Consider the following 12,425-nt stretch of genomic DNA (forward strand, 5'->3'; position numbering starts at 1 on the left):
TACAGTTTGTATTTAGCTTACCTATGCAGAACATGCTTCCTGATTACTATGGTTGTGCTTTACTAGGGTTCTTTCCCAGAGAATGGCAACCAGTCTAATTAGGCTGAATATTAACAATCCCCTCTGTAGGTGTCTCGTTCTGTTACCTTGGTAATCACTGAGCAAAGGTGATGATTGCCAGTCTACCATACAGATTAACAAATGCAAATCTGCGTGAAAGTCACATAAAAAATTACTTTAATTATACACTTTACAATAATACATGTATAAAGCAATAAGTGGAATTTTTTTTGTACGTCTTAGGAAAATTTGTACAAAAATTCTCAGAACATTAGAAAGCTGCTCCAAAAATATTGTTTGTTTTCGACATTTGAATTTAGAATAAATGGATTTACAAAAACCACATACACTGTTAGAAATTAATTCCCTTGAGAACATTTTTCCATCCTTTGAATTTTCTTGCCACTGCGGTAAAAAACCCAAACATCAATTTCACCCACTATTAATTAGAAAAAAGAACACATCTCTTAGAACATTTTTTTCCTAAGAATTTTTGCTTGAATCTCTACCCATCCAAGATTATTTTTATGTAGCGGTGCCCCTGCAGGAGCCGCTTCATAGATTGGGTCCTCTGTTCTTCTGCCTCAACTCTGAGAACAAACTCAATCCCACTGAAACGCCAGGTTAACCACTTCAGCTCTGGAAGGTTTACCCCCCCTCCCTTCATGACCAGACCATTTTTTGTGATATGGCACTGCTTTATTTTAACTGACAATTGCGCTGTTGTGTGACACTTTACGCAAATAAAATGTACGTCCTTTTTTAAAATATCGAATTTCTTCATAAATTTAGGTCAATATGTATTCTGCTACATATATGTGGTAAAACAAAAATCCAAAAAGTGTATATTGTCTACAATCAATGGGATAGATTTATAAAAAGTTTTACTAGTAATGGCGGCAATCAGAGAGTTTTAGCGGGACTGTAACATTGCGGTGGACAAATCTGACTGTAAGCCTAGGTTCACACTGACAGCGGGAATGAAATTGTGCAAGTTCAGCTTTCATTCCTTCGTGTCAGTCCCGACTTCGGGGGCGATTTCCGAGACATCTGTGTGGGTTGCTGCACAGATGTCAATAGAAATCGCACCCGAAGTCGCCAAACGTAGTACAGAAACTACTTTTGAGAATCGGTGCAGAGCCGCAAATGGAGCGTCACACTGATTCAGACGGTGCCATTGCCGGCAATTGCCCCCGATTTGGCATGCTATTTGACATGCCAAATCGCACCATAGTAAACCAGGGCTAAGTGACACTTTGGAGACCAGTGACACCAATATGGTGATCAGTGCTAAAAAAAATGCACCGTCATTGAACTGAACACACTGGCTGGGAAGGGGTTACCATCAAGGGAAATCAAATGGTTAACTGTGTTCCCTGGGAGTGTTTTCTAACTCTGTGGGGTGCATTCACTGTGGAAAGACAGAGATCAGTGTTCCTGCTTAGCAGAAACATAAGATCTCTGTCTTCCCTTCTCAAAGAACAGCGATCTGCCTTGTTTACACAAGCAGACCGCCATCCTGCTGATCTCCGGGATGAACGGCGGGTCCCAGCGCACATCAGTGATTGGCTCCCGCTGTGTCCAATTTCAGCAGGAGTGGGTGGCTGGCGGTGCGCACCCCAGACCCGGAAGTGTCAGATCATGTACTAGGTACGTGATCTGGTACAGATGGTCTGCCCTGCTGCAGTAAAACACATAGGAGTGGCCCATGAACCCGAAGATGTGCTGCTGATCTCCACCTTAAAAGAAAGGAACAAAAAACGACGGGATAACCAAACAAACCACATATGTTCACCCCTTTTGATAAATGTGACCTATGCATGCTTGCCAAAAACACACACACAACCCCCCCCCCCCCCCTCCCCAGTTTACTTCTGTCGTAGCTCTACTCGACCACCAAATGCGGATGAATGTAGGTACAGAATCTCTTTGAGTCCCATCTACCAATCTACTTAACAGCTGCCTCGTCCAACCCAAATTGCACAGCCTCTGTTGCTGCCCTGATGCAGAACGAGTGCGAAGCAAATTGTGTGCCATCCAAACTCGCTGCTTTTAGGCATTTTCTAAAAACTGCCACAAATTGTAACTTAGTCATTGGGGACCCGTCTCTGTGCAATAAAAATGGCCCATCAGAAACCAGACGAAGTCCCAGAAACACCTGCACTGCTCCCACCGTGCACACCGGAGAGCCCACTAGAGAAAACAGCTGTATTCTGATGCCCTTGCCACCCTGGTCCGTCTTGGGCCGGCGTAGCAACAACTTAATGCGGTTTCTCTTGAAAACCACATCATGTGCCCCTAAGCCCCCTTGGACCCGCTTAGATGGGATGACCAGTTCACTAATCCTGAAGGCTTCAAAAAAGGCCAACAAAAACGCTGTTTTAAACAATGCAACATCGTAAGCTGACATACACAATGATCCCAACTGAACAATCAGTATTTGTAGGTTGTCAAAAGACACAGGCCTCCAAACATCCCTGCGCTTACGCGTCCCATAGTAACCTTTCATCACCTGTCTTACCCAAAATCCTTGATAAAATCGACACCGCCCTGCAATTTGAACAAGAACACCAGACCCGACAGTTTTCGATCCATGGCAGACACTGACACCAACTGTGCCAGGTTTCTGGAAACAAAGTAGATGACTAGCATCCGTACCTCCGTGCCATCTGGATCCACCCCGGCCTGCCTCACCAAGTCCCACCGATCCCGCCATACCTTATCATAGGCCGCCCATGTGGCCTCACTCACCGACCTCCTGATCCATCCAGCAGTGACTCCAAGGCGATCGCCTGCAGCAATTGGGTACACAGAACCCCCTGTCTGTCTGCCGCCAGAGCCAGCTCTCGAATCTTGACCCACTGAAAGTGAGATAAGGCATCAGCCAATGTATTGTCCACCCCTGGGAGGTGTACCACATACAGAAAAATATTTAACTGTAGGCAATGCAGCACCAGGTGGCGTAACAGCCGAACGACATGCTGTGATGACGCTGAGATGCGGTTAATAACTTATACCACTCCCAGATTATCACAATGCAATCTCACTTTCAAGTTTCTGAATGATTCACCCCATATTTCCATTGCCAATACTACTGGAAAGAGTTACAGTAGCACCAGATTCTTTTGCAGGCCTGCCTCGAACCAAGAACTTTCCCAAGGCCCGGCACTCCAGTGAACCTGGAAGAATACACTGTACCCCGTCGACCCAGCAGCATCTGTGAACAGCTCCAAATCAAAGTTACTCACCAGACCGGACATCAACATTGATCTGCCATTCAAGTCAGTCAAGAATGTGTGGCACACACTCAAATCATCCCGATGTTCTCTAGTGACCCGAATAAAATGTGTGGGGGACTGGACCCCTGCAGTGGCTGTCGACAGCCACTGGCAAAACACCCTGCTCGTAGGAATAATCCGGCAAGTGAAATTCAGTTTACCCAGCAAGGATTGCAGCTTCCCCAGCTGAATCTTGCAGAGCTCCAAGACCCCGTTAATCTCTCCCGATTCCAGTTTCTCCTAAGTGACACTCCATGCGATCTGATTCGATCACTATGCCTAGGAGGCTGAGAGCAGTGATTGTACCCTCTGTCTTGTCCTTCACCAACAGAATGCCGAATCTACCTGCCATGTGTTGCAACGTGGATAACAATACCGCACACGCATTGGACAAAGGAGGACCCACGCAGAGGAAGTCATCCAAATAATGAATGACGGAATTAAGCTGTGAAACATCCCGAACCACTCACTCTATAAAGGAGCTGAATGTTTCGAACATTGTACAGGAAATGGAGCAGCCTATTGACAAGCAACGATCAACGTAAAATTCCCCTTGCCAGCAGCACCCTAACAGCCAAAAGCTGTCCGCATGGGCCGACTCATGTTTTTAGGCACCACCCCCAGAGGGGAAACCACCAGCTCTGGAAGAGGCTGCTCCTGAAAAGGTTGGGCCATGTGACCCAATGCCACTTCCTTTCCCAATTTTTCAGTGATGAAGCAAGGCCGATTGCAAATTCTTCACCACCGGTGGCACAGTAGACAAGGAGCATACGATGCGTAAAAAAAACCCTCAGCTCCCACCCCCAACAGCCGGGTACCTATTTAGGAAATATTGCATCCTTTCCCCCCTTTGTGGTGTCATGCCTTTTGTTACCAAATTCCCCTGCAGGGCCCTTCCCTTTTCTAAAACAGCGGGACATGGGATGAGAGCCGCTGCAACCGGAGCCCGGCGGTACCCGGTAAGTCATCTATCGTCCCATTATAATCTGTCTTTGAGTTCTGCATTATGTGGGTTGTTAGGGGTGGCAGCTGCGGGTGATAGGGGCTGCAAGAAAGGCTCCGCAGCATATGGTGGCGCTAGTGGCTGACCTTTGGGCAACGGGCACTATACCCCACCCCTGCGGGTTCTGACGTTCATCTGCAGGCTTTGCTGGGGGTATTGCGGGAGTTGGTACAGCAATTTTCAGGAGAAAAAGGAGTGCAGGCTCCACAGATAGCAGCGTGGGTACCGCCAGGTGATGGGTCAGCTGTGGATGGCACGGGGGTGGGGTCTAGTAGGCCGTCCCCATCGCCCTCACCCATCTTGGTCACCAATGAGACTGATAGTGCATTGGGTCTGTCAGGGTTGCCCAAGGCTCCAGGTACACTGGTTGGTGAGAAGACAGGGTCGTCGTAGGAGAGTGCAGGTAAGCTGGATTTGGCAAAATGCGAGGTGTATGCATGCTTTGAGGGGCCCCTGGGGGCACATCTGAAGGGACTGGTAGAGGCCAGGCGGCCGTGAGTGCGTTTGTTCTCGATAGTGTCCTCGAGTGGGTGGGGAGAGGCACCTGCCCGCACCATAGCCCCACCCATGAGCTCTGCCGGTGCTGAGGATTCCGTGCAGGCCCTACCACAGTAGAAGCAGGCAGGCGCTTTGCCGGTGGGCCTGATGGGTCCCGATTGGGGCTCCTGCCATGGCGCGAAGCTCGGGGGGAAGCTCCCGGGGAGAAACACTCCAGAGGTCTAGTCCTCCAAGCACGTGGGAGCTCCTGTCCCCCCGCCGCCGAGCCGGATACCTGGTCACAGAACAGTGGGGCCACCTGGCTGTGCAGCCACTCGGGTCCCTGGCAGCAGCGGCCACCTGGAGCTGGGCCAAGAGCAGGTCCACGTCGGCTATGGCTGGTGAACTACAAGTGCTACTTCTCTAAGCTGCTGGGCTGAAAACTGTTCCCTGTCTAGACTTCTCCCTGCAATGCTGCCCAGGAAATCCCCTATCCAATAAATAAACGAAACCCCTCCCCTCTTTCCCTTTCTTCCAATTCACCTCTTCACACTTTTACCCTGTTATCCTTAACCCCTGGATGTCCCCTTCTTACTCCTGTCATGCCGGCCCTCTGCTAGCTCCATTACTTTCCACTCACTCCGGTCCCCGCTGTATGCATATAAATGAGCAGATAAAGGATTAGGTCAATTAAAGTTCACTAGACAATGTTTCCTAGGCTATATCATCATTGAATGGAGTTATATGCAGCTAAATTAGAGCAAACCTGGTGATCCACAACGTCAGCAGCAAGTAATGGTATTAGAAAATAGTAACAGCAATAATAATCAATACTGTAAACCGTAATCTATATCCACTTTAGAGTGCACTCTCTATATGAATAGCAACAATGACATTTAGAACTCCCTAGAGAGGTTCCTCTTACTATGGACAATAGACAAGTTCTTGAGAAGCAGCTGAGTGAGCAGTCTTGTGATAGGTTGATGTGCGCATAGTAGCTCGGTCTCCTTACAGCAAAGAGAAAGTGTCTCAGTATTGAGCAGGAGAAAATACGACTCTGGGTCCACTAATACTTGGCCAGAATTGGAATAGTAATCCAATGGTCCATAGATTGCCACACTAAAATTTATTTCCCAATCTTAATTTCCCATGATTTAATGCTGCCAACTATCAACCCTCTTGAATCTTTCTGCTTGCCCGCACCCTGGTGGATGGAGGCAAGCGAGTGTTAACTCATTCAACTGAAATCCATTGGGAGCACAGAAAGCACTGCAACACAATATCCTACATCATTCTGTCTCTACAGAGGACAATGTTTAGGGCAGTGTTCAGAGTGCATCCTGTTAGAGCTCCGTGAAGAAGAGGGCACTTTTCCCCTGAAACGGGGCGTTTGGGATCTTCGTTTTAATCTCTGAATGTGGATGTTTATGTAAGTGTATATACTTTCTTCCACTGTTAAATATGATGGCCATTTCTTTTCATAAACTGCATTTTATACTTTATGGTGTGAAGTCCAACGTTTATTTGATGTGCATTTGCTAATTACAATAGGCTACATGTGATGACTACGTCAGCCTTTAATGCCCCATACACACGATCAGAAATTCAGCCAGCAAAAGACCGATAAGAGCTTTTGGTCGGAAAATGCGTTCGCGTCTATGCTCCATTCGGCCAGCAAAAGATCTCTCAATCAAGGAAAAAGTTCCTATCCGAAAATGCGTTCATGTGTATGCAATTCCGACGCGCAAAAACTCACACATGCTCAGATTTAACTGCGAGACAGAAGCTATTGGCTACTTGGTATTGGACTTTCTTTTTCTAGTCCCATCGTACGTGTTGTACGTCACTGCGTTCTTGACGGTCGGAATTTGGTGTGACCGCGTGTATGCAGCTTGAACGAAATCCCGTCGGAATTCCGTTGGGAAAACCATCAGAGCTTTTTCTGACCAAAATTTAGTATAGCAATTCCCCCTGTGAAAGTGTATATACATTTGGTCTGTGTGAATGGGGCAAAAACAAATGTTATTAGATGATTTCCTGTGCTGGTTGATTTTTTATCCTTGATTTAAAACAAAAAATACTGCATTTGGCCACTAGATGACATATATGATATTATAGGAAATTTCTGGGATACTTAGTGCCACCTAGTTACCCAATTTGGTATCTTCTGTTTAAAATGTGTATATATATATATATATATATATATATATATATATATATATATATATATATATATATATATATATATATATAGTGCTGGCATTTTTACCTATTAATGTAATGCAATCTAATTCTATGGACAATGTTATAGCTTAGTATTTGGCGCCATCTAGTGACCAAAAACAGGAAAAAGACTTGAATGATTTTCCTTTTCCAAGCACTAGAAAGATAACAGGAAGTGACTGTTCTGGTTACTTTTTATTTGTGACCTATCTACCCAGAATGCCAGATGATCTACCCATGATCACCCTGTACTGAACTGCATGCTGGGTAGGCTATAAAAGAGCGCTGTCATTTTCTTCCTCTTCTGGATGCATGGCCTGCCTGCAAGGACCTGTGGGTGTGTCCCACAACACTGCGGCCTGCTCGGTGCTGAGCAGAAATCTGAAGCCAGAGGAGGACGTCACACCACATTGTCCTGGGATAGCAGTGTGGTTGGATCGGGAAGGATCCAGAGGCGCCCTGACGGAGGTAACTGAGAGTTTCTGGTGACTTTGTGAAGTGGAACAGTGTGACCGTGTGGCCGCAGCAAATGGACTGAGACCAGCAGAGTGAGTTTAAGCAGATCTCAAGTCTATTCATTATAACACTATTAGCACTGTGTTATTCCAAAGCAATTATACCAAAGGGAATTACAAGTGGATTACTGTTGGATTACAAATTGTCACAATACAAATAGCTAGCAGAAGAAAGAAGATAAAAGACTGCATCCTTTAATGCAAGGCCATGCATCTTATTAAGGTAGAGGGAGCCCCCTAGGGATTGTGTTGCAATTCACTATTAACCTTGCATTTCTGTAGCAACCAGGGTGTGCTGGAAGTGGAAAGGTGCCCAGAGTAAGGTGTAGTCCCTCTGAGCACTAGTCCCAATTGGAGCCACATTCTAAGGGGTAATTTAAGACAACTGTACAGGTACAATCTGTTGGGTATACCAACTGTACTGTTACATTATGTTTATGTGACAGTGCAAATGTTGCAATTACCCTTTTACATTACTCAATACAAGTTCCAGTAAAAATACGTTTCTGGTTAAGTACTTTGGTGTGGAGTGTTGTTCATTTTTCAGAAGCAGCTAGAGCCATTGCATACCCAGGTAATAACAAAGGTATACTGTTATCATATTGCATATTTTGGGGTTATCCTTTGTCATTAGTCCCACACCAACATTGCACCACAGCTGTGTCAAGGGGACTGAGTTCACTAGCACAGTACAGGCCCAAACAAACTGAGCAGCTGCTTCAGGGGTCAGTGCTACACACACACACACACACACACACACACATATATATATATATTGTGACAGTACAATTCCCTGTCATAGTAATTGTTGCCCAGGTTTCTCAAATAGGCGGGTTGAGGGGCTCCAGGGGTATTTAATGTGGAGGAATCTGTTTTATCAGTTTCCTCCAAAGTTTGTAAAATACAGTTGGGGACCTGGAGCCTGGAGATTCCATAGCATTATGGGTGGGACAAAATCTCCAATCCTGTGATCGGGTTTTGGGATCAGCCAGGAGTCTGGCTGGCTGATTGAGCAGGTGGGTCCTGGGCTTATAGAAGAGTCAGGATTAGGGTTCTGGGCTCCACCCAGAGAGACAGGAGGTCTCCAGAGAGTCCAGAGAGTGCAAGTGTGCAAGTGTGCAGGTGTGCACTAGTGAAAGCCAAAGACCCAAGTCTGAGGATCAGAGCAGTGAGGGGCTGTTTTCTAGATAGACGCTGTGTGCATCTGAGGAGACAGATGAGAGCCTGAAGTGGAAGGCTTGAGCAGCAAGGAAGCTGAAATGAGGTACAGTAGTTGTACAGGAACCCTGTATAGCCAAGAGGGCTGAAGCGTAAAGCCAAAGTGGCAGTACTACTGAAGATAGCTGGGTGGATTGGCATTTTTCAGTTGTCATTGTTTTTGGCAGAAGAACCCCTGTGTGGGCATCCAAGTGCATGTATGAACTTTATTTTGTTCCTCTCAATAAAAGTGGGCTATTATGCCCTTAAACTAAAGTTCCTGTTTGCTGTGAATGTCACTATATATATTATATATATTATATATATATTTAAACCCCAAAGTGTCTTAATATAAAACTCAACAGTAGCTACACATCAGCATTGCTAAAACACTAATCATCCAACTAATGCTTTAAAATTTCATTGAAATACCTTTTTTCTAAAGGTTATATTCATAATCACGACTGCTAGGTTCCCCTCAATTACTTCAGCTCTGTGGGAGGAGCGTGACTCCGCCACTCTGCAGTATCTTGCGGTATTGACAGTGATAGTCACTAATGCCCCATACACACTGTCAGTTTTTCTGCTGAGTTTTTCCTTCAGATTTACCAAAACCATATAATATGAGGTCAAGCCTTAGGAGTTTCAATTTTTATGCAATCAGTCAGGCCCTTGCACTACATGGTTTTGGTAAACCTGAAGGAAAAACTCAGCAGAAAAACTGATAGTGTGTATGGGGCTTAAGGTAGTCTTTGTCAAGCTACAGAAAGGTGCAGGTGTGGCTGCCTGTACAACCACAGGTACATTACTACCTGTACACTGATACAGGGTCAGAGCTGGATGGTGCGACAGCGATAAGTAAGCAGTGCCTTGTGGTTTTTGTTGACCTGATGATCCAGGAAGCTGAGGCTGCTAGCAGGATTACCATGTAATTCAGGCTTTGGGAGAAAAAGAATAAGAAAGAGCATTCATGAAAACATTGAATACATTATGCTTGTGTGGTTAACTCTGTTTTCCCAGTTTGAGTGTAGATAGTGATGGAGCAGCAGCAGACTGATTAGCTCATCTGTCTGCTCTCTCCTCTTATCAGCACAGTCATTGTCAGCTCCTGTGTACAGTAGTGCACCTGCTTGGCTGGCCTCTAGCACTGGCCTCCCCATCTCACAGTCAGTCAACAGAATATTGATAGCAAGATCGATTTAAATGCTTAACACTAGTTGCATATAAAATATATTATCTAATTTTAATGAAAATATATCTGCATTGATTTGTATTTTACCTATTATCTTTTTTAGCTTGCCTTTTTTTTTTTTTATAATCTTTATTTGTAGAAAACAATCAAAACACACCATAATACACAATGCCATAGGTATAAGAATTTGTGCATATTATGGCAAAGGCAAGTATACCAGCATTTAAAAGGGAGAGGAAAATGAAGGAAAAACAAAGGAAAAGGTAAACATCATCAATGATGAGGTTACCCCTAGTTTAAGCCAGGGGTTTCACAATAGGGGGACACATTGACCTAGCTTCACAGTAATCATGATCCGAAGGCCAGAGGGTTAGCCTTAGCAATCCCTGGAAGCCTCACATCAACATGGCTGCAGGGTGGCCCCTCCCGAACCAACACCAGGGAAAGGGGGCCTCAAGAGCCTCCATCAAACCTCCACTCAAGGGTGCCATGCCAGAGACCAGACCGGGGCCCTCACAGAGCGAAAATCTCATTAGCACAGCAGAACAGTAGGCAAAAGTTGCAGTCCAGTGCAGGGAGTAAAACATGAACAAGAACTAAAACCTTCAACACAGTTTAAGACTAAGAAGACGCTCCTTTGGAGTTTATCATAACATAATCGCCCATACTAATCGGTACGTCTGAAAGGAAATGAAAAGACATTAAAATGAAATATAAAATTTAGGTTCAGGTAATGCAACACTAGTCAGGCAGGTACTCGCAGGGAGGGCTCCGCTAGCTCCAACAGGGCGACATCCAGGCTGGACGAAACTTAAGGCAGGATCAGCTATGTGGTCCTGCCAAGTTGCCCAGATATCCCTACATGTCGCCACCCACTCTTCAGGCTCCTGAATCTCAGCTACTTTCCAGTACCACACCTCCATGGTGGGCACCTGGGCTTGTTTTCAATATACCGGGATAAGTCGTTTAGCCGCATTGAGGAGGTATGACACTTTTCTTATAATGGCTAAGCAGAAGAGTAGGAACATGGAGAAGGAAGTGGGCCAGGGACAATGGAATATCCACTCCAAGAGCATCCTTTATCTGAGTTTTAATATCTGACCAAAAAGGGATAACCACAGGACACTCCACAAGAGCTGCAGGAGTGTGCCCCTGTAACCACATTCCCGCCAGCAGTGATCTGTGACCAAAGGGTAAATATGTGATAGAGCTGCAGGTACACGGTACCAGCGAGCTAGCAATTTATAGTTGGTCTCTTGGGTTCTGGATTCTATGGAGCTAGTCTGTCTAAGTATGTACAGATGTGACATTTTCTCATCTGAGAACTCCAGCTCAAGGTCACACTCCCTGTTTGCCACCTTTTAATATTTCCGTACATGAAAATAAATTCAAACCATTTGGGTACTGCTTGTCATCTATGCCACGTATGATCTTCAGTCCTAAGACTCATGCACGATGGGCCAGCTGAGCCCTTTCAGTGGAATTGCAGCCATATTTCCTCTGCTAGGTGCAACGTACAATCTGCCATGACCATGAAGGGCTGTGCACCACTGTACTCGTGTATATGATGGTACTATTGTAAACACAAGTACAGTCGTATATAGAAAATGTTCTGTATTCAAAAAAATTACAGCTATGCATGATATCTTGGTTATGTTCCTCCCCAAAGGCAATATACATATGTAAAGAGGAAATTTAGGTTATAATTTTCTACATGACCTTCTGTGACTAGGTGTGCCTCAGACTATTCTAAATTAATTTTCACCTATCTCAGAAGTAAATGATAAAGGAATGTCACTGACCCAACACTACCAGGTCTGATTTTATTATATATTCATGTTTATTGATGAGGCAGAGGTAGCAGGGTAAGTGATCTGCAGCCAGATGAGCAGACCACCAATATGAGAACCGGCCTGTGAGCCTAATAGCATGCAGCTGGCTTCTAAAAGGAGCCTTTCCCCAATTGCTACCAAAATACTTCAGTTCCAGTGGGATGGTGCTTTTGCCCTTGTGCCATGCACCCCTTCAGCTGTTTACCTGTGTTACCAGACCTACCTTAGACTTCACTGATAGATATGCTGTTTATGAGGATAATCATATCTGTCTGTATTATTCTGTAATTTATGCACGCTCTTTGCCATCCTGACCCCATTTTGCATTATTAATTCTAATCTTGTACCTGTTTAGAATTCTATTAAAATGCCAAGCTGGAACGAACTGCTCTCCTGCTTAGGGAATTCTGCTGGTAAGAGTTTTTTTGTTATTTAGACGGAGGGGGGAGGACTAGGATCTATTTGCCTGAGGGAGTCTGAAATGATTTTGGTAGGAAGTTTCCTATGTGCCCAAGAAAGTATTTCACAGAGAATGTGCCACAGTGACATGGTGGCAAGTAGCATGTGAGAGATGAGTACTGTCCTAAAGGACATTTGTTTTTGTCATACACTTATTTTTATATTATATATATATATATATATATATAT

General features: G+C 45.0%; 1 protein-coding gene across 4 annotated transcripts in view; it reads right to left on the reverse strand.

Annotated features, from left to right (window-relative positions):
* Positions 1–12,425, reverse strand: part of LOC143933845 (uncharacterized) — an 84,150-nt gene that overhangs the window by 52,989 nt on the left and 18,736 nt on the right. Inside the window, exon 1 of one of the 4 annotated variants that reach the window (XM_077456920.1) lies at positions 2,812–2,842. The exons of 2 other annotated variants lie outside the window; for them this stretch is intronic. In XM_077456920.1, coding sequence (XP_077313046.1) covers positions 2,812–2,827 — 16 coding nt within the window. In that variant the 5' untranslated portion in view covers positions 2,828–2,842. Of the gene's footprint in view, positions 1–21; positions 50–2,811; positions 2,843–12,425 lie in introns of those variants that run through there. One more of the 4 variants, XM_077456921.1, reaches the window with a different exon arrangement.

This window comes from Lithobates pipiens, unplaced genomic scaffold, assembly GCF_037356315.1.
Source record: "Lithobates pipiens isolate NorthernLeopardFrog02 unplaced genomic scaffold, aLitPip1_a1.2 Scaffold_27, whole genome shotgun sequence".
NCBI classification, from domain to species: Eukaryota; Metazoa; Chordata; class Amphibia; order Anura; family Ranidae; genus Lithobates; species Lithobates pipiens.